Below are 23,075 nucleotides of genomic sequence, written 5' to 3'. Positions count from 1 at the left end.
GCAGTCCAGCAATGCTGATGAGCTCGTAAAGCCAACAGCTCATAAAATAGCAGCAAAATGTAGAGGACGGTGGTGTGCAGCATCCTTTAGCCAACAAAGTGTCACTTTGTCAAAGATTTCCCACTGTGCTCAACGCCGCTGTAAAGGGACTGCATGCGGTGTATGCAGAGCTGCTGCCTTTGATGGTCAGCATGGTCCAGCGCAAGGTGAAGACCTGCACACGGGGGAACCTGGGGCAGCTCCGGAAGGAGCAGGTCACCATCGAAGCATAGGTATCACATTAATATAGTGCTTATGTGTGCTTTAGGCCTCCTTACGGTGCCCCTCCGGTCAGCTACCACTGCTCCTGGGAGGGTGCTGGGTTGTCCTTGAGTGGTGGCTGTCACTTCAGACAAAGGCAATCCCGGAGCTTTTATGCACAAGCTGTTTCTGCCTTCAGATCCTCCAGCTCCTCGCACTGTGCTAATTCCTCGCCGCTTGTCTCCCGAATTACCTGCTGTGACACAGTGTGATTGGGAGCCAGGTCTTTACATGCTAACGATGGATGCTGAGCTCTGATAATGCGATAACATCACTATCGGTTAGCTGTGACGAGCAAGATTTTCTACCGCATCCTGTTGGGGGGGTTTGGTTTTGGCTCCTGCAGAGGTTGGTTTGCTTCTGTAATGGACCTCTGGGTAGTGGCTTTGGAAAATTGTGTTTATTTGTGGAAATGTAGCACCATGGGCCACAGGAATATGAAAAAAAACTCAGCCTGTTGCTCTTGGGATTTCCTTTCCCAACTGATTGATTACTTCTTCTCTTCTCATCAGAGCCCCAGCCCAAGCCGGTGTTTGGGTCTGCCGTCACAACAGAGTGATTAACTGGGGAGCCTCATACTTCCAGCAGGAAAGCGTTATTTTCCACTTCAGAGTTTGGATGAAGGCCTGTGCAGAAAGGAAGACCCCTCCGTAGCCTCGGCCGGCTGCAGAACGAGCCCTTTGCTCCCTGTCGGCTCTGGGGCTGCCCTGGGTGCGTGCGGGGTTGGGCTCTGCTCCAGCCCCACAGTGGCCTGACCCGCTCAGCAGAGCATCTCGGGGCTCTGCAGGTACTGGAGGATGATGAGGGTTACGTATCCCGAGTGTGGCCACCCAGCTCCTCACGCTTGGAGTCAGGCATTCATACTCATTCGTGCGGTTGGGCAGAGCCGTGAACCCGCACTGGTGTCCAGCAGTGCTCTGGCAGCTTGCCTGCGAGCGTGAAGTGGTACCCAACCCCTCACTGCTCTAGCAAAGTGGTGGGACCTCCTGGGGAGCCAACCCATGAGAATGGGCTGGCTTGGCACCTGCACACGATGGGTCAGTTGTGTTAGCTCTTACGCTTCTGCTGCGGGATTTGTTCAGTAGACCCCTGGGCATCCCCCTTCTTGAAGCCTGAGCGGCTCAGAGTGGGTGCAGCCGGCAGGTACCTGGGCAGGGGAGTGTGGGTGCCATGAGTAACCCGGGTAGGGGAGCATGTGTTGCGGGTACCCAGGAGGGGAGCATGCAATGCAGATACCAGGGAGCATGCACCATGGGTGCCCGGGAGAGGGGAGTGTGCGATGCAGGTAACGAGGGAGGAGGTGAGCGTGCGATGTGGGTACCAGGGGTGGGGAGCGTGCATTGCCGGTACCCAGGGAGGGGAGCATGCATGCCACCTATGTGGTTCTCCTCCTTTGGGGAAGGCTTAGATCTTTCCCTAGCAGGTGATGCACCAGGCCAGGCTGGTCAGAGCTATGACAGGAACCAAAAAAATCAGAGACAGTTAGGTATGCGCTAGTCTTTCACAGGGAGGCATGCTCTGGCACTGGACCCGGCTGAAGGACCGCTATCACAGCAGCCTTCGCTCCTGCCGGCGGGGTGAAAGGTGGCAAAGCTGACCCAGAGCTCTGTGTTTGGCCCGTGCGCCCATCACCTGTTCTGCCAAGAACCGTGCTGGGTCTCGCTTGTCGGTGACATCGCTTTCATGATCAGCAGCCTCTGAGCAACCCTGAATTAAATTTATCTCAAACTAGGAAATCCATCAGCAGCCATCAAGAGTGTCTGAGCTGATGCTGTATAGCTCAGGCCTATACATCTGTGTACACTGTAAAGGGCAAAATACGACTTGGCTTTTATTACTTTAATTAAAACATGAGTGAAGAGTATGAGATTCTTATTAAATTGTATTTTCCTGGCTGCTGTATGAAGGAGCTAACTGATCTGATTACCATGAAGATTACAAACTATCAAAGTGAAAAAAGAGCTTTTTGCAAGTATTTCATATTAAACCTTCAAACATAACACTTTAAGAATAATTATAGTTGTATTACTGGAGAATGATTCATGAATTCTGAATAAATATAAGACCCTTGAAGGGAAATGTTCCAAGACCACAGTTTTCGTTCCAATCTGATGAAATTTAGTATCATTTTGCAGCTGTAGAATAAAATGAAAAAAAATATGTACATAGACTGTATTGAGTATATGTCAGACTAAACTAATGAGATTTTTTTCATCAACTCTAAGCACGCACACAGACAAATGGAATAGCCATTCTCATTTTCTGTAATAGAAAGCACCGAAAGAGAAGGCAGAAAAGATCTTAGAGCTCACAAGTCTTTATTCTACCCTTGATTGTTAAATAATATATTTTAAGTTCTCATATCTCGCCTGCAGAATGTTTGAACTGACATTAATGGGTATATAAGAGAAAAGAGCGAGCTTTAAAAAAAAAAGTGAGGAAGGGCTAGGATTGGGAATTTTATTAATATTCCCAGTGGGCTGTAATAAAGATACTTTTCACACAATACAGTGAATGTTTACAGCAGACAATTTAGTTTCCTTCCAACAATTATGAGAGAAATTGAATCTCAGGAAATGTTAGTTTTCTCTAAAATTAGACATAACAATAAAGATACCCCTGAAAGTTTATTAAGGAGGGAAGGAAAAAAAAAAAAGTCATCAGTCTCTGGAAGACAATTTAGCAAATTTATTTTAGAGAATTCCAGATGACTTCTAAACAAAACCAGACACCTATGTGACGCTGAGGGCTCGTGCTCCCCACGCCGTGTTCGAAGCCGGGGGCTGCTTTTCTCTCGAGGAGCTTTTTTTCCCAGGCTTCAGCAATTCCTGGTGCATTTTGGAAGCAAATACCCAAAAGGTGCTTGTTTCCACCACGGACCTGGCTGGAGGAGGATTGCCCATCAGTTCTGCAAGCAGATGGGGCACAAGGTAGTAGCAGGTCATGCTCCTCTGCATGCAGGTCAGGATGCTACAAGCCTGGGAGCCCACACCGGTATCAAAGGGAAGATGTGTGGTCCACACCCGCCCACCCCTCGTCCCAGGGCAGGTTTCCCTGCGCTGAACACATGAAAGGGAAACATCATTATTTACATCAAAAATAGCAAAGCTGGAGGAGCCCCATTTCATAAAATCATCAGGATGTTTCCTCACCTGCATGTTAGCAAGTTGAAAGCTGTGTATTTTTGCATGAATATTTGCATGCCTTCTTGCAGGTGCAGTTAACGTTGGTGCTTGTGCAAATGTGATGTTTCCTCCACCCCCCTGCACAAGGGCAGAGCTCTGCGCGCAGTCGCCTGTGGGTTTGCATGCACAAAGGACTAGTTAGCAAAACACGGTGAGCTCAGGCCTTTAAGTTTTTCCCTAGAAAAGTGGTCATGAAATGTCAAGAGAGGAGCTGCAAGGAAAGGATGGAAATTATTGGGCACTTGAATGCAACTTCAGGGATGAATTTGTCGTGCTTACACAGAGATGCTGGGGATCAAAAAGGGAAAGCCACTCTGTAAAACGCAGAAAACTCTGAAGCTCTTTGAGCAACTCACGCTATGGTGTTTAATTTTTGAAACACTCCGATTTGAACATGCAGTGTAATTCTTCTGCTTGCCCTGGTTTCCAGACTTCTGCATCGAGGATGTGCTGCAACATGCATGTTAGAGACACCTACTCTCTTCTACTTGCGTGTTTTTTCTTTTGTCCGTGTGATCCTTGATTGCCAACTTCTGCCTCACTTTGTTCCAGTCTGGAAAGAGACTCCTGTTGTTTGATATCAAAATTAGGGATGGGAGGAGAAATGGTGAAAGCCGATGCAGCTTTGCTTGCAGCCAAGCTTCTCCAGTAATCTTCCTCGAAAGGATCTGTCCCATTTTGATCACATTAAGGGCTAGACTGGGATGATGCTTTTTGGTAACACCAAGTAGGACTCTGAGGTACCCGGTTTGGTACCGGTGTTAGCAGTAGAAGCACTTGGCTCTGAGTCGTCACAGGTTTGTGGAAACACCTAGGCTTTGTGTGGGCTTGGGTTTGAAAGACAGCAGCTGAAGCCCTCGAGTACACTGGGCAAATGTGAATTTTTACCATGGGGTCGATGTCTTGGCTTTGTTACCTGCAGCCCTGTTGCGCTCAGAGCCTCCCCCGCCTCTCCATTAGCATCTCGCTCTTATTTTGGCTCTTCCACCTCTGCCTGTTTCCCTTGGAACAATTCAGGTTCTACCCGGCATGTTGTAAACTAGTAAAAATAATAGAAAAAGCTCTCCAGCTGCTTAATGAATGAAGTGTTTCAGTTGTTTTGGCCTCCGGATAGCTGGGGCTGGTTTTCTTTGGATGCAGTTGCTAATGGAGTGCCTCCTGCCTCATGCCTTGTGTGTTGGGTCGGGTCCCTCGTGGTCATGCGATGGAGGTCGTGCTGGTGTTGATGTGAGCCCTCTTGCACCTTCATCTCCTCTGCAAAGCTCTTCCCTGTGTCAACAAATGCTGTCTGTTGCCTTTAGAGCTGCCAGTGCCTACAACAGTCCTTTCTCACCGCCAGCACTGGAGGTGATCACTGCTACAGGCTCCTGGCTGTGACCAGCAGCTTGGTGTCCTGGCTGTCCTTCTAGATGGAGAGTTGTCTTTACTTCAGGGAAACATTGCTATTTTGATTGTTAATTTTATGTTTTTCCTTTTTGCCTTCCTCCTGAAAGGATGGTACCTACTCTAGCTATTCATTTTGTCCAGGTTGCTTAATGCTTTAGAAGGTATTTGATGAGTATCTGTGATTTAGGACATAGATGAGCCCCTCACAGCAATGCGTGTGTTCCTGCCTTTTTTTAGATACCATACATAAGCCTGTTTTTATTAAAGAAAAAAAAAAATTGTTAAAATCGTTAAAGATAAAATCTGTTTCCCAAAATTCACATATTGGAGGCTTAAGGCTGAGATTTTCACACCTACGCTGGGGATTTGGATGCTTGGCCATGCACCATGTTACAGTTCTCACAATTTTGTCATGAGTCTCCTGGTGCTTCGTGCTTTCCCTAACAGCCCGGCACCTTTGTGCTCTTGTGACATGACAGCTTCTGCTTTGGATAAGTGAGTAAATGAATAAATTTCTTGCACTTGTGGTTGTGGAGGAAGGCTTGTAATTGTGGCACTCAGAAGCTCAGTAAATGCAAAGGAGGTAGAGAGAGATCCCGGGTGGTTATCTTGACATGTCATGGACTGGGAGGACTGGCACATCGATAAGTTTTGCATATTTAGGGTCTGCAAGGAGTGAGGCATCCCGATCCGATAGTTAATCTTTAATATCTCCTTTGACCAACCAAAACCAGGTCATGCTTAGCTGCAGATGTTGCCTGCCCTGGCTTTGGAGGCAGCACCCGCCCAAACCCAATCATTGAGATTGAAATCGGGTAGATGCTCTTGCTGTCTCATCTCAGGGTTTACTTTGGCAAAGCTGACTCAGAGGTATCTGGCTTTGGCATTTCTCCCGCGTGCTGGAGCCAGATTCTGGGGCTGAGGGTCTTCGGGATAACGTGAGAGGCTGATTTATTGCGCTGGTGATTTCAGTTTATTTCCTTTTCCCATTTCGGCAACTTCCTGGCAGTCTGAAATGTTTTGCAGTGGATGGACGGGTAAAGGATTTCAAGCTCTTCTTGGGGATAAAGAGGAGAGAGGGGAGGGAAGAAGGTGGCATTCTACAAAGCATTGGTATGTTCTTAATGTTAATAAAATAAAAAAAAAGGTAAGCAGCACCTTAGCTGCTAATGCGACAGGCGCTTAAGAAGCACTGAGTAAATACATAAAACATATTTGCTGAAGGCATTTGTCGTTGGAAGTTTAAACATTAAACATGCCTGCTTCATCTGATACCGTAATAAAGCAGAGATGTTCAAAGAGCCATTAGTGGTGCTCTGACTACAGCTTTACATCTTCAGTATATGTACCAAGGAAGCCGCATTATATCAGCAATGCCTCAGTGAGTTTTGCCCCCAGAAGGGAAAGTAAGTGAATTCTGGGAGGGATTTCAATGTGTCTTGGACTTTTTTGTAGTGCATTTCCCCTTTCATATTGATCGACGTGGACGTTTTGGTATTGTTCCCTTGTAAAGTGGTGGGGCAGGTCCACGAGAGGCAGCAGCTCTGCCATTGTCCCGGTATCCCCAGGCTTAATAAAAGCTGGCTCAGGGCCTGATGAGACAAATAAACAGGTTTGTGTATTTAGTTTTTTAAATTACAGGATAAGGAGGAATGCAGATACTCAATCCATTAAGAAATAACTAGGTGGGTGATTCACTACCATTTGTGTAAATGGCACTAACTCTGGTCTGCCTGCACAATTTATTAATACTTCACGGGAGGAAAAAAAATTATTTTAATCTCATAATGGATGATGAGCTGTGAAATTGCTTCTGCAGCAGCTGGGCACCCTGGGGGAGGTGCTAGATTGCACAACATTATGCAAGCTCTCCCCACATCTCTGCCTTTCTCGTGCTAATCAGACACGTCAGATCTGGGTGATGGGGAGGGGGGGTGCCACTGCTTCTGTTGGATTTTATTACTTCTTTTTTTAAAAAAATATATGTAGTTTTCTTGTCAATTTGCTTTGGGGTCCCAAGTCTGACTTCGGAAGCGTGTGGGCTCAAATCTGAGCGCATTTGTGGTGAGCAATGCTTTGGGCTTCAAAGGTCCAGGCCTGATCCCTGCCGCCGCTGGCCACGCTGGCCTGGCTCACAACATTAACTAGCTAGAAATTCAGCAAAGGTACTGGGGCTGACCCAGTTTGTGATTTCATCTGGCTGATACCCTCACTTTGTAGGCAAGAGTACCAAGAGCTGTTACTGTTGAACAGCAGCTTTGCTCTGCTTTCGTAGGCTTGGACTGGGATCATGAGCAGTATCGACACTCCGAGTGCTGTGACGATTCGTTTGTGTACTAGAAGGACAGCCTGAGGTTAAGTACTTCAGTTGCGTATGGGAAACCAGTGCACGTGTATAGTGATGAGCGAAAACCAGGTGTAGTGTAGGACCACTTAGGAAAAAATTGCAGATTGCCCCCTTAGGCTCTAGCAACGGATTTGCAGTGTTTGCTGCGATTGTGCTGGTGGCGTACTCTCAGTTGCGCACGCGCATGCATGTCTCAACGCCTTGCAAACACCAATGCTGGTGGCTGCAGGTGTGCCCTGGCGTGGGAGGACCGCACTGGCCTTCGTCTGAGACTTTGTCTTTGCTGATGGCAGGGGGGAAAAAAAAAAAAATCAGGGTACATCTGGGAGAAAAAAGACTTGATTTAAGATGGGTTGTGTTGCCATTACGGCTTTGCTGGAGGATCTTGCTGCAGACGTCTGGGTAAAGCAGTATTTGCCGCAGTACCTGCGGCACAGAGTATGGCTCTGCTGGCTGGCTGCAGAGGGCTAGGACATATCCTTTGAGATGAAACTCTGAAAAACTTGCTACAAAGCATCCATGCAAAGTGTGCCACAAAGGCTTTTTTAATCCCTTAACCCCACACCTTCAGTTTTGAGCATAAGGGAAATACTCTCTAAGACGAAAACCGAAAGGGGACAAGTACGGTACAGAATATCGTTTCCTTCCTGCTCTGGGTCCTTCTTGCTCGACTGAAGCTGGGTTGAATTAATTTCTTAGAGTGCTTTTTACTAATTCTTCCTTGCATGCACTCCATTACTGTTTTCAGGCCGCCCTATCTCTTGACCTGCTTACAGTGCATTATACATCATTATATAATGTACCCTTGGCGCAACACAAAATACCAAATCCGTACAGTCCAACAATGAATTTCTGTGAACTGCACTGATCTTATTATGCAAGTTCAGTATGCCATGAGACAAAAAAGGCAATTATGTAAAATCTGTACTCCTCAAATAATTCCCAGAAATGCATGATATTCTTGAGTAGAATATTATCATATTCCTTGTATTTGCTTCCAGGCGAGATACTAGGAAAGAAAAGAAAAGGGGTTATATCAGTCTGGCCCAGTCGGTCTAATTTTAGATCCCCATCGGCTCCTCTCTCGCTGGGTATACAGTCCCTTCAATATATTTTTAAAACAGGCGAAAATCGTTATAAACAATTTTAAGGAGGCTGATTGTGAGACAGATGACAGAGGGTACACTTTGCCGATGTGGAGCGGAGCTTGCACGTCTCCTAGCTTTCCCAGGAGCACTGCCACGTTTGCTTTGAAAAAAATAGGGAAGAATAGCCAGAAAAACACGTAGTGAAATGAAACAGTTCTCTCGTCAGTGTGAGGTAACTAAAACATAGGTGAAGCTAGATATTACGACGGGTGATCCAGGAGCAGCTACGCATCAAACATGCCTTACAGTCCTGGCCCCGCTTATGAAGATACAACAAAGAGTTTTCAGGAGCCCTGGTTATTGCCGACATTTGCATAAGCCAATATTGAATGCTTCTGAAAACACTGTCAGCAGACTTTGAGCCCTAATATCCCATCTGCTTATTTGGAAGTTGAAGGCCTTTGTTACAGGGACGTGGTGTTGCCTTACAGAGTTCAGCCTCCAGAGCTGGAGATGGGGGGTCCAGATGTAGCACCTCCACGTGTGCTGTAACATGAATACCCCAGCACGGATCAGGACAGCATGGGGCAGAGGAAGGTGATGCCTGGACATGCTCTGTTTCGTGTAAATGGCGTTTGAGAGGAGTAACAACAGCAAATCTGCAAAGCGGTAGGCTTGGGCAAATTTTGTAAGGAGCCTGGGGAACTCCCTGCCGCTAGATGTGGACATCAAGAACGTAATAGAGATGCAAGGAGGTGGAAGGACGATAAAACCAGCTGAGGTAGGTGAAAGGGAGGGATGAATTGTTCTGTTGTCTGAGGAGCTTCCATAACTGTTCTCTAGGGATTTTTAGATCTCCTCCAAAACGCTAGCTAGTACTGGCTAATTTTTAGGTCAGCATGTTTGACCAGACAAACTCTTGGTCTGATTGCTTATGTGGGTCTTGAGTTCTTGGGAGGGATAGTATGTGGTCGTGAGTTTCCACTCCTCCCTGCAAGTGGTTTTGAGAGCTTTTCAGGATGTACTTGGTGGCATGAGAAGGTGGATCTGGAGGATCCACAGTTGTCCCAGCAGGTTCAAGTGGAGCTCTCTTTTGGGACATGCTGTGGCTCTGACAGAGTCCTTCCCTGCACTCTCTTACAAGGCAATTGCTGCCTTGCAATGAGAGCAGGAAAGGCTGAGATATCTGAGGTGGATTACATTTGTCTTCCTCTTTATTCCTGGGGGTAACTACTTCCAAAACTCATTTTTGTCTGTGTCACTGGGGAATTAGAGCGCGCGCTCTCTCTCTCTCTCTCTTCCCCAGAAGGATAAACGCAGCATTACTAATCCTTGCTGCACTGCTGCTTCCATACATGTATATCTGCCTTTATGGTAACTGTAACCTTTTCTTGAACCAGAGATTTTCCTGAACAAGAGCCCTTTGGGATCTGTGTGGGCTTTCCTGGATACATTTTTAATAAACACAATAATTTGACTGCAAGCCCATTACCTATCCCCTGTTTGTTCTATGGGATAGTCATTTCCATGCCTGCAAAAACCACTAACTCATAGGGCAATCAAAGGAAGAATGACAACCAGGACAAAATTGGTATGTGTTGTGATAAACCAGTCCATCTTCAGCATCATGCGCCGTAGCTTTATATATTGCCTGTAAATAATGGCCTCAAAATGATATTAAATCTTTAGAAAAAATCAAGCCTAATTGTAACTATATTTTTGTTTTCCATTTTGGTTTATGTACAGTATATGACTTTTGCAGAGACATTTTTATTCCAGGAAAATGACAGGCCAACAAGAAGCCATAATTGCACTGATTTTTAGAAGTGCCTGCATTACTACAGATCTGATGTACTGCAAGACATGAATCAGAAAAATTCTATTAAAAAATCTCTTGAATGGCTGACACAGGAGTATTATCCACGATGATTAATTTGACTTGGTCATTATGAACACAGACAAGTCTGACAAAATTGCATTTCATTCCCCACTGAATTCATAAAATCACTATACACATAATAAGAAGTTATAGTTCTCTGCTATCCACTATTCTTGACAGGATTCCAGTTCTGGATAAGATACTGATTAAAAAAAAAAAAAAGTGGGGGGAGAGAGGGAGTTGGGAGCCTTTTTAAAAGCCTACAATAGGGCTGATTTCTTTTGCTATAAATTGTTCATAGAACTCCATTATTTTTAGCTTTTTTTGGTGAAGTGGTGATGCAGGTCAACCGCAGCTTGGACAGTATAAAAACTGACTGTAATCTCTTACTTGCACCAAAAGGGATGTGGCAGAAATGCACGCACCTGCTTCACATCGTGAATCCCAAGAAGCCCTGTTGGGCTGTACCTGAGGGCAGAGGGCAGGGACCGTCACCGCTGCTGCCTCTCTTCAGCCACAGCCACAAGCAAATCCTTACCCAGATTGAATCTCGGGGATTGTCCATCACACAGATGATTATTAACAACTGGTAGCTTGTTCTTCATTTCCAACCCACATAAATGAGGTACCGATGGACAGGTTGAGGCCAGAGAGTCCCAAGAATGTTGTTTCTGGGTTCGGTGGCACGTAAAACAAACAAAACTTCTCCGGTGAGCAGCAGAATTGGGCGCATGCCTCCCAAAACTTTATCTTTCTGAGTCAGCTGAGATTTTCTGTTCCCTCTGAATATTCTTGGCTGGTTCCCTTCACAGTCCCCGTCCTGCTGAGCACCACGGCACCACATCGCAGCCGTCCCTTCGCTGCTGTAGCAACTGGCCAAGGAGATCAAAGGTTATTAGGGCAAGCATGAATGTTTAGGGCCCTGGTATCTCCCTTCTGTGCACATGTGGTTTTATGAAACTTGTCGAAAAGAGACTTTTCTTGTGCTGTCAAATTTGGTTGAAACCATCCGGCAGGCTCAGCTTTTGGAAGACCCATGGCTGTGTTCCTGCATGGGATTGGTGTCTGTAGGAGATGGGAGAAGGTCAACTCATGTAACGTTAGAAGGTAAACATCCAGCTCCGTTCAAAGGTGAGGCCGTGCAGTAGCGCTGCAATTGAGCTGGAGGCTGGCTTTCTGCTGCGGGTTGTCGTAGCATGCAGAGTCTGCATCAGAGCAATGCCTGCACGATAGGAGGAAATGGTGAGAAACGGGGAACGTGGAGGTGTATGCTTGCTCTTTGGGTGAACCGACATTTGTTTGGGATGTAAAAACCCGCTACTACAGGTATGGAAGAGGAGCAGAGAGGAAGGCAGAGCCCAGCTTTCCCGCAGGTTGCCTGCTGCTCTGCTGTGCTCCCAACCTCCCCAGTGTGGCTGACTGTTACTGAAGATTGTGCAGACGCTTCCAATGCACATTTATGTTCATGCAAGAACTCATTTTTCCCTTTTCAACAGCATTCCCATAGTCAAAAACCTGAGCGTGTGAAAATTAATGTAAAAGGGGCTGGGAACACTTCAAAGACAATTTGTAGATTGTATGTGACTGACAATAAATACTTCTTTACAGTATTTATCCAACTCTACCCAAGTAATTCATCGGCCCTGCTATTCACACGCTGGATCTCCGTGTGTGAAGATGGGGCAAATCAATTTCCATTCCTAAGACCCAGAGCTGCTGACGCGGAAAATCAGCGCTACTTCACTTCTTGGCACGGGGCTTTGGGAATCACAGGTGCGAGCACAGCCCTCCGGCATCCCCCCCCCACACACCCCCCGAGAAGTGGTGCCAAAGGGATCTGCACCCCTGCCCGCGGCCCCCTGGGTCACCCTGCAGCGAGCACCGGGCCGTTTCCCTTGCTGGCCCCAGAGCATTTCTCTGTAGTTTGCAATGTCCAAGTGACTTCCACCTCCTCCTGCCGCCTGAACTATCATTTCTGTCCCTGTGGATTCAGTGCTTTGCGCTGAGCAGAAAACCTCTGTGGTTCACGTGCTGGAGAAACGTATCAAAATCCCCTTCTTGCAAATATGATCGTGCCTGTGCTGAGTAATGTGTGTGGTGGGAGAGCAGTTCGGAGGTGTTCAAGGAAATGCAGGGTAGCTTGCCTTCATTAAGCTTTGGTTTTCACTTATTTATTGTGTTTGGACTCTCTTCCTCTATATGGCCCAAGATCTTCTGTCAACCTGGCGTGCCCTGCAGCTTGTGTGAACACTGGCACACGGTGAATCCTTTTGTATGTATGTAAGAGAAGTAGGGAAAGTCTCTGTATGAAAAAGCAATGTGCTTATCTGGCTTCTGACCCGATCCGATGCATCATCCAGCTTTGGTGCAATCGAGATACCCCACAAACCACCTGCTTGTTTTTCTGCAGCCCCTTTCCCAAGCTGCACTGGTAGAGCTCATGGTGCCGGTAGAAGAGGAGCGCTCTCTCTGGGGACACAGCCCTCAGGCTCGTGCTCGTGGGACGGCGTGGGCAGCCCATAACCTCCGTGTCCTCCCTGCTCTTCATGCACACCAGGAGCTCAAGGTGTAGCCCTTGGTCATACCTCTCAGCCTCACAAATAGCAATGTTTTCCTCACTTTGCAGACCTGCCAGGCTGGTTTTGGTCTGTTTAGACCCATCTAATCTCTGAAGTGTCTAGAGGGTCACGTTCCTACGGCAGTAAGCTCTTGCGTTAGCTGCAGGAAAAACCTAGTTAGTAGATGAGGGATGGTACAGAGTCCATGGTGTTTTGTGTCATCTGGATGATTAGGGTGGGATGGATCACGCCAGCCTACGTATTTCCTTGTACCTTACCAAGAATAAATGTTCTCTCTTAGGCTCATATTTACTGTTGAATGTTATTTGACAGGGCAAATATTTACCTGCAATAATACTGCAAATCTCTATCCTTCTCACTGTGAATAATATTTCTCTGAATCAATGCTTGGTTGCAACTCCTGGATCCTCATGGATAATCACACAGAACATGACTCAGTGGAGAATTGGGGTCACTGGACATTTGCCATGCTGCTGAGGAGAACGGTTTCCCAGGTCCTTCGTCAAGTCATGTCCTCTATGATTAATACCAATGCACAGTGAAGAGATGGTACTGGCCGGCTGTAGGGTGTTTTGTAAAGAAGGACAGCACTTTCCTCTCCTCCCAAGAGGGGAAATACAGGAGGAAGCTAAAGGCTTAATTTGTAGACATGCTCAACACTTGTAGCTCCCTCCCAAGTCATCTGCACAGTGAGTTCTCAGTGTCCTTTAAAACACGGCTGTGGTTATGGCTTTGGCTGAATCACAGCTGGTCCCCCAAGAGCTGCACTGCGTTAAGGCATGTGGACATCCCTTAGTCTCAGATCAGCTGGATGTGTGGAGCCGCCTGGCCACTGTGCAGGGGTGGGTGGATGGATGGATCCAAAACAGCCCCTCTTCACTGTGCTTGCTGGGAACGCTTCCCTGAGCTCAGGTCCACGGTTAGGCAGGGTGGTTTTGTTACTGGGTGGCTGGTGGGAGCCACCAGGGCTTGCTTTATTTGCAGTTCAAGAGGAGGTACGGTGTAGGAGCGAAAGATGAAGCAGCAGCAACGTTGAGTGTGGTTTTGAGTCCGGTGGCAGAGGATGTGCAGGGTCGCCGTGCCCATTGGGCCATCTCGCAGTGCAGAGGTGAGGGACACCCAGGGCATGTTGATAACCCATAGATGTGCTCTGTGTTTGCAGCAGAGACAAGCTGCTTGCCATCAACAGACCGGTCCCCAAAGCTGCCTCCTGCCTGAGAGCCTTCTCCTGCACTGGGGTCTGCATGCTACAAGGCAGAGAAATGTCTGGGCTCAGTATGCACGAGCTAGAAGTGGAGATCTGGACCAATGCTTTGAATAGATCAAAGTGAGAGCTGGGAATGGGGGTCTCCACTCCCATCCCTGCACACCCCATCAGTCTCAGGTGTGCTGGTGATCGGGCGCAAACACATCAGGGATGGTGTAAAAAAGCTGAGTGATGTGGCCTGGCTTTCTCAAAGCAGACAAGAGGGCTTCATGGCTGAAGCTCTCGCTACCTGCCCTGCTGCCTGCTCCCAGGGCAGCCCCCCGAGCTGCCACACATCCAGCCCAGGTGACTGCAAGGCAGCTCTGGCTTCAGCACCCCTTGCCTGACCTTCCCCCAGCGCTGCCTGGTGCAGCCCGCTGATAAGAGCAGAAGAAAGGTAGGATTGTTTCTCTCCCGCCCTGGAGCAGCGGCAGAAGCGTGTTCCTTTGTCGTGGGCGTTTGCGCTGCATTACAGCAATGGTAGATATTGCCGTGAAAATGCTCGGCGCTATTTCCAGCTTGCTTGTCGCTGGATGCTGACAGTCCGGAGTGAGAGCTCCTCACTTCTCTCCTTGACCCACAATAATTTTCAGATGCAGCTTAAGGGCATGTAGAGAAGATGTCCACAACTTGATGAGCTTATAAATCGGGTGCTTCTCCAGCCATATAAAAGAAGATCCAGTTTTGCTGTTAAAACCCAGTCTTTCCATGCCTGGGACACTGGAGACAGACAGTGGGACGAGCTCGTTCCCCTGTAAAGCTCTTGTTCTCCACCCACTCTCTTGATTCAGCTCCACGTCCATATGGGGCACCCTTTAACTGCAACTCCTGCTTCTTCTGCACCCACAGACATGCACCGCAGAACCACCTGAGCCCCAGTCGGCACAGCTTTGCTCAGGGTGTGCACTGCACTGTTGCTTGAGAATGCATGCAAGAGGCAGGGACTTGTGTCCTTCCTCTTCATCCTCAAATAGCTCTGCTCCCGCTGGTTGGCCAGGGCCATCCTGCAGGGCCCTGCTGTGTCACCCTCTGTTCTCATTCATTCTGCCCTCGGGGACTTGCTTCTGCCAGCTCCTTAACCCTTTTCCAGCCCCACCACTTCCCTGTCCTCCCTCTCAGCCTTCTCCTGCTGCACAAGCCGTTGTGTCCTTCCCCACTAGCCTCATGTGGGTCACCTGCAGATCCTGGGGGTTTGGGTGTCTCCCATCCACCTCTGTCTCCCTCCTGAAAAGCGTCAGGGAGTACGGGAAGCCTGGGAGATCATGGCATATCATCCCCGTGGTGGGGAGCAGCATTGGCAGTAGGCCACATTGGGGTGTCTCAAGACCTGCTGGTGCTTCAGGAGCACAGGTTGTGCCTGCTGGTGCCACTGCAGCTCTGGCAACGGGACCTTGCTGTGCAAGTCACCCTGTGCTTTTGCAAGGGGTTCAGCAATTCTGACTTTCCTCTCAAATGAATGCAAATAGCATTTCCCCAGCCCTGTGCTTGTGAGCTAGGAGGGAGCAGCCAGTAATGTGGTTACCCGTTCTGATTCCTCTTGGCCCTGGACGTGGCCTGGGTGTCACCTTGCTGGGAACCAGAGCCTTTCTTCCCGTTACAGAGCCCTCCACACGTCCCTGTGCCGAAGGCACTGATCTAGGGAGCTGTGGCCCAGCAAGGCATGATGAAAGGGTGGTGGAGAAGCTGCGTGGCATGAGCACAACCAGATGGATGCATCTCTTCATGTCCCCAGGCATGATGAAAGGGTGGTGGAGAAGCTGCATGGCATGAGCACAGCCAGATGGATGCATCTCTTCATGTCCCCCCGCCACCTCCTCTCCACCCCTCTGTTCTCTGCCCCTGAATCTGCAGGTGGGTGGAGATGGTCCAGGGACCCCTGTTTAAACTTGGATTTCAAGAAGGAAAAATTGTTTTTAAATATGATTTTGCTGCTGTTGGAGTTTGGTCGTTGGAGGATGGCTGCAATGCCATCCTGTGGCATCACTGTGCAAGCATGGCGCATAGCCCTGGTGCCGTGCTCAGGGCAGTTCAGTCCATGCCCGGTGCCTGGCCCTGCAGCACAACCCCTGTAGCTGGGGCACAGAGATGCACGGGGGTCTGAGGGCAAGGAGGGAGTCAGAGAAGAGGCACTGTCCCCTCTCTGAGAGTGCTTGGCTCGATCCTGTTGCTCCATCCCGCTGCAGGCAGAAGCAGGGGTTTGACACTCCAAGCAGCACCCATCTGCCCTGCAGCGCGAGCCGAGAGAGGGTTTGCAAGAAGAGGCTTGTTGTTTCAGCTGATTTCAGTGTTTTAATTTGAAGAGGAATAATGTGTAATCACAACTGTCATCTGTTTGACAGTGGAAAATCCTAGATCTTCCGTGGGTTTTTGTGTACTGTAATGGGCAGCCTTTTAGCAGAGCGAGCTTCTCTGCACTCGCGTTTGGGGTCCTGGTGGGATGAATGGGTTCAGACCAGCTCACTAATCTAATTTGTAATGTATCCTTACAACATATAATTGGCTGTTTAATTTAATTCGGATTAACATAAGAATAGAAAATATAATCTGCAGCGTAGCCCACTTGGTGGTAGAAAGGGGTGTTGGGTGTTACTGGTTTGAGATGACGGCTTTTGTGCACGCGGCGTGAGACCACCCTTCGTGGGGACGGAGACGTCACCTCGGACGTGTCAATAGGCACAGTGTGTGACAATAAATCACCCCCTTTTCCCACCCTTCCAAGTGTCTATCTGTCTCATCTCCCTTCCTTACCTTTCTAGCGATCTATTGAAAACATATATAGAATAAACGTGGCTTGCTTTGGAAAATTGTTCGTAGCGATAGGGTGTAAAAGCTGGCAGGCACCAAGTCTGATTATGTTGATTGGATATTGTCTAATCTGATTTTGATTGTGTACAGCTTTGATTGTAATTTTGATATGTCTGCACAATACTGTAGCTATTCGGAAAGCTTTGTGATTTAAACAGGTCTTTTTGCCCCCCCCCTCGGCTGAATAGAGCGGAGGCAGAAATGTGCAGGGGGGTGAGCGGGGCGACGGGGCTTTCGTGCTCCTTACAAAACCGCCTCAAAGCCCTTCAGTGAGCTGCTCTGCAGCAACACAAGGAACTTGTAGTTTTGAAGAGAGCTTTAGGAAACTTTGAATGGGTTTTACATAATTTAGTTAAGTACAGCAAAGCCACTTGCTTATATACCTGATACCAAAATAAACCAGTTGGAGGAACAAGTTTGCTGTGCAATGATTTATTTAAATCCCTTCCCATAGAGCGTGGAGTGAAATCCTCTTAAGTAACTGTGAAAGAATCGGTGTACCTCGAAGTGCGTAGCCCAAACAGAAACCTAACTACTAGACGTATTAAATGGGATCTATCTGTCTGCTGTTGTGTACAACCTCTCAGCCCCCTGCCTTCCCCGTACAATACCGCTGCTAGACAGAAGCTGGCTGGAAAAATAGCTGGGCTTGAATTTCCCCCGAACAATAACTGTTGGTACAGAGCTACCTCAGCCCGGGCTCCGTCTTGTATTTCTTGCATACTCAGATTTCCCCACAGCCAGTGGGAATCTCAAGCGAATGTGAAGGGTCGGGTGGGATGTGCAGTACCTGCTCTTTTCTCTGTCTTTTTTTGCGAGGGGACGAGGGGAGGCGAGAGGTGGGGGTCCAGCTTAGCAGAGGATGGGCCGCTTCTGGCCCCGGCTGGGGGGGGAGGCAGAAGTGACCCCCTGCTCTGACACCCCGCAGGGACGCGTCTCTCCCAGGCAGTGCCGGAGCATTCCCGCTGGGAGCCCTTCCACCTGTCCACAGATACCTCCTTGCTCCCCGCTGCCTCTCCCGCTGACTTCTGTATTCTGGTTAAATATGGGGTTTATTTTATTTTATTAAGGGTTTTCTCCCTGCCGTCTGGGGTGATGAAGAGCATGAATCCGAGTGTGAGCTCTGGGGCAATGGATTAATAAAGCCTACAGTTCTTAACTGGTTTTGCACACATCTGGGGTTTTGCTCTTAAATCAAGTATTAAGTCAAAATCCGACCATGAAACTAGGTGATCTGAGAAATTTAGCTTAAAATCCATGTGTATAATACTATAGCAAATCAGAATTTCATATTCTATAATAATATGTGAAACAGTAGGTGTTTAGAATAAGCCTCCCCTGCCAGAAACTCATTATATTCTGCTTTGATAATTAATAATTTTGGATAGATTCACACTTAACATTATGAAGCAAATATGTTTTTGTCTGAAGTGAAAACGATTGCACAGGTGCTATAACATACTTTCTCCATATAAATTGGAACGCTTAGAAGTAAACAAGCCACCAGAAAACATGGGAAGCACAAGGAGTACCAACATCTCTGGGTGTTCGTGGTCACCTCGAGGGAGCGTTGGTAGGGAGGTGAGGGAGTGCTTGTCCAAATGCAATTTGGATGAGGATATAAGGAAGGACAAATCTCCGTGTGTGGTGGAGTCATGCAGGCTTTCTTTAAAGGATTTAAAAAACATGTGATGGCTGTTTCCAAATCTCTCTCCCTGGTTGTAGCTTCTGTGCTGGAGTTTGTGAGGAATCAACGGGAATTTTGTTCCCAAGTACTAGTTAATTCTACAGAGCTAATTCTCGTAAACACTCTTGAAAATACAAACTGTAGGTACTGTAAGAGCTGAGCTGGGTGCCCAGAGAGGGACTTTGCCTTAAAAATGCAGCAGCTGGTTGGGAAACGGCCATGCTCTTTCATGGCTGTGCGAGCATCGCTTGCCTGGCTGCGATCCGGGCGTAGAAGTTTCTGCTGAGGTTTTGGCGAGCTAAAGATGTGCTAGAGGGATTCAGTGAGGGAGGGGGAGCAGCGCGGATGCCCCAGGCAGATCTGAGGCGTGCAAGGACCCGTGGTGTCCCTGATGGATGGTGCAGCGCTGCCACACTCACTGCCCGGTTCCTACGTAGTTACGACCTGCTGGTGTCCAGGGCTGGAGATGTCTTTTTTATTAAAACAAAACCATTTCCACTGGAATGTGCTTTTGTATTTCTTACACAAATAATTGCTTTTCTTTGCTGAAGCAACAAGGCAGTGACGCATTGCAAAATGTCTTTTTCATGTTTTAGACATATAACGGTCAGAATGAGAATAACGAAGACTATGAGATCCCTCCCATAACGCCTCCTAATCTCCCTGATCCTTCCCTCCTGCACTTGGTGGACCACGAAACTGGATATCACTCCCTGTGCCACAGCCTCCCTCCGAACAGTCTGATACCAGCGTACCCCTACCAGAACATGGACCTGCCGGCCATCATGGTCTCCAACATGTTGAGTCAGGATGGGCATCTTCTCTCCAGCCAGCTACCCACGGTCAGTGACTTCTCCCTCTTACTATCTTATGTTAAAGCCGCTCTGTATGTCGTGTTATGAGTTCAACCGAACGTAGAAGGATGTTAACGATGAGGTGTTTGCACTGGGGGTTGGGAAGAGCTGGTGATGCAGCCCTGCCTTGCTGCACTGCTGCCCGCCAAGGTCGGGGTGCGGTGGCAGACGCTGCAGTCACCTACATGGCCATGCTCATGGTGGCAATTTTGTTTTCAGTTTGGTGTCTTCCTGAGCCTTATTAACTGCTCAAGAGCAGGGGGGAAGGTTGTTTTCCTCTGGGTACATAATATCCTCACTGAACCAAGCAAAGTGCATGTGCTCCAACCCCGTGTGAAGGTGACCAGCCAAAGCCCCTAGTTCATAGCCCCTATGCCCTGCATCCTTTCTCCTGCTGGGAAAAGGCCCCAGCCCGTCACCCCTGTGTCCTGCTGCCAGGGTGGCCCCAGTGGCATCCGCAGGAGGAGCACGGATGCTCCATGAAGGGAAAGCTGTCCTATTGATTTCAAGGGGAACAAGATCCCCCTTGCACTTGCAAACTCAGATTGCCTCTTGGCTCACACCGTGGCAAGGGGATACCTTGCGAAGTTTCAAATGGCTCTTCCGTAGGGATAAATAAGGCAGGGATAATGAAGTAAAGTGCAGCTCTGGGAAGAAACTTCAGGGCTAATTAGACCTTACGACGCTTCTGTATCAGCAGCACCGAGGAAAGGTTGTGACTTGATTTTGACAGTGGTATTGAATTAATACCGTTGCTGTTTAATAGTATTTTCCTCCTTAGCAGATTTAGCCCTATGGTTAGTTTTCTACATTGTTTCTCTCTAAGATCATTGATTTTCATGGATGTCGTTGGAAGGCATCAATATCAAACAGAGTTAATTTTACTTAAATAGCATGCCTGCGAGTCTGCCACTGCGCTAGCTGGAGAATATTTGGTGTTGATTGCTTGAATAGATAACAGTCTGAAAGGTAGTGATATTTAAATATTTAAATGGGATATTATCTCTTAGTCTAGGAAAATCCCAAGGCTTTCTAAAGTCTTGATGCATCTCCAAGTTTCATTGTTAGTGTGTTTAAGAAAAAGATCATGTTCTGCCCATCAATATTGAACACAGGCATATTTCTATGAAATTATTTATTACTTAGGCCTCTGTGTTAGCTTTTAGGTTCTTAGGTGATTAAAACATTCATTTCTGAGACAAAAAGAGTCAATTTCAGATGAAATATTTTTCCCTGGTTTAATTTAAAGCACAGCCCCTTTGCCTGACCCCTATTTTCATAACACGATAATTTTATCCTGTGTTGATTGTCTCATTTTTGAGAGGTGATATTGCACTTATAAATCACTTTCTAAAATACCTAAAGAAACAAGAATAGTGGGATTTATTAAGCAGCTTCTGTACGTCTGAAGTAATTTATTTTGGAGTAGTCCTTGGGAAATGTTCTTTCTTACTTTATGGTACTGTTTTACAAATGCAGCATCGTGACAATAAATCAGGACTGAGCCAGAGAAGATAAGAAAGGGGCTTAGTGGGCTGTAAATGTAGAATAGAGAGATTAAGATTTGTTTGCCCCTTACCACAAAAATAAAAAATCCAGTGAACCCTAAATTTTCCAGCTGATAGTGAATTGAAACTGTTTAGTTTTGAGCGGAAACCCTTGGAGCTGTAATACATCTTCAGAGGTCCCAGCAGCAAAGGAAGTAGATCAGGGAGTGAACTGCGTTGCAATTTCAGGTCAAAATTAAGTCCTGCCATACCCTGTTGTCGAAGCCTTTTTTCCATGCCGTCAGACTTCTCCCACTGAAAGGCAACACCTTCTAGCCCCTTTTTTTTTTTGAATGCCCTAACTGAGTCTCCCCTTACTCCAGCACCAGCCCACGATGGCAGCATTCATCCCATAGCACACATCTAACTCCTGTTAGCATTAGTGGGGGCAGCGCAGGCACGTGAGAACACAATAAAATCCCGGAGGCAGAGCAGATTTTTAAACTCATATGGTTAATACCTCCTGCCCGTGTGCCCATCGAGCCGTAGCCCACTCGGTGGTGGCCCCGTGAAGCCAGCCGTGCTTCAGGCATCGCTGCGTGACGGTGCAGGGCACGCGACGTGCTACAACCCTGCCCGAAAGTCAACCACCTTCGGGTGGGTGTTTGCAGCAGGAAGCCTCCGGATCAAGAAAGGGGCTTGTTTGCTAACACTTCCAAAAAGAGGGGATTTATTGCCACACGAGTGGTGGTGGGACGCCAGTCTGGGAGCGAGCCTTGCCTGAGCGCTGCGGAGGAGGCGTGCGGAGGGTTCGTCTTTGTTCCAGGACCGACGTTGCTCATGCAAATGTTGGAGCCGGGAGCCTCTCTCCTTGCTGCTGCTCTTTGCTGTAGTTCGTACCGGTTTTTGCATACGCAGCTGTTTCCTGCCTTGGCTGCCATGTCTTTTGGTTTGAATACAGTGACAAATGACAAACAATTCAAGGTAAAATGTTCAGATGTTGATCAGACTTTTTCTCTAAAAAAGTAGCTTGAGCCTTGGGATTTTTTTAAGGCATCCTCATGAAAAAATCTCGAGCTGCTGAAAATATGTGAGCTAGGACTCACTGAGACCTCTGGGATTGTATTTTCCTCTACAGCTCAGAAGTGAATAAGGAAAATACAGGTGTAGGTTGCTGTCCCCTTCGGTGTGTCTCTTGTCCTGGGACGTCCCAACATTATCCTTACCTTGAATTAAGCCTCCCAGTGCCTCTGCAAGGGAGGAGGATGCTGCTCCCATTATGCAGGTGAATACCAAGTCAGAGCGGGTTTAAATCGGCGCAGAAATTCCCATGGCAGGATGAGAGCTGGAGAGCGAAGGTGGATTTGCTGTGTGCCAGACCCTGCTCCTGGCTCCAGCCCGTCCCTGCGGTGTCAGGAGCTGGAGCCCCTCGTTCGAGCAAAGGAGCTGTACCCTGATGGGGAGAAACCAAAGCCACTGGCACCTCTACATTTCCTTATCCCTTCAGCATTGTCATCCAGAGCACCCTCCACGCCACCGGCCTCTGCACACTTCGCTCTGCCCCATGGACCAGGTCTACATTTACATAACATGGTTCTTCATTGCTGTTTCTGTCACTTTATTTCCTTATTATTTTTTCTTCTCCCCATCAGTTTTTAGAAGTCAAGGGAGTTTTCAAACACTGAAGGTTCGGTGCAGGAGCTGGAGAGGGGAGAAGCAGGGATGGGTGGACAGGAGTAGGCAAAGAGATGGCAGAAGGTGTGACGTTAGGAAGACCGATGGAGCGGGACGCAGGCAGGCTGGGGGGGAGGCAGGGCTGGCTCGTTTGGGGAAGGCATGTTATTTTTTCTGTTGGTGACAAGAAACAAACAGAAAATTCTTAATACAGTGATTTTTTTTTTTTTCTACTGTCCTCTCTTTTGCTATGGGAAAAGAGGAAGGAGGGAAAGAGGAGGAATGGCAGGAGGGAAAGAAAATTGGAGAGATGTGATTTTCATTGAGAAATGGGAATATTTAGGAAAAGATAATCAAAGAGGAAAAAAGACGTTTTCCTTGGAAAGAGAATGACTTTGCCCACTCAGAACATCCCTGCAGCGTTACGGTGTGGACAAGCGGCTGCTGAGCCCTCCGGGATTCTGCAGGGAGACCTGCTGGGCTGGGGCCACACCGGGGCTGGGACCTGGGGGCCACGGGGACATGGGGGAAAGCAGGGGAGGGGGCAGAGAAACGCGG

General features: G+C 47.9%; 1 protein-coding gene across 1 annotated transcript in view; it reads left to right on the top strand.

The window, feature by feature from the left end:
• TOX2 (TOX high mobility group box family member 2) overlaps positions 1-23,075 on the top strand; it is a 141,325-nt gene that overhangs the window by 53,302 nt on the left and 64,948 nt on the right. The window contains exon 3 of the mRNA XM_009284581.2: positions 19,099-19,344. Coding sequence (XP_009282856.1) covers positions 19,099-19,344 — 246 coding nt within the window. The remainder of the gene's footprint in view (positions 1-19,098; positions 19,345-23,075) is intronic.

The sequence above is a fragment of the Aptenodytes forsteri genome, unplaced genomic scaffold, assembly GCF_000699145.1.
Source record: "Aptenodytes forsteri isolate BGI_AS27 unplaced genomic scaffold, ASM69914v1 Scaffold215, whole genome shotgun sequence".
NCBI classification, from domain to species: domain Eukaryota; kingdom Metazoa; phylum Chordata; class Aves; order Sphenisciformes; family Spheniscidae; genus Aptenodytes; species Aptenodytes forsteri.
Note: the sequence above shows the minus strand (reverse complement) of the source record. Positions and strands in the feature narration are given on the sequence as shown.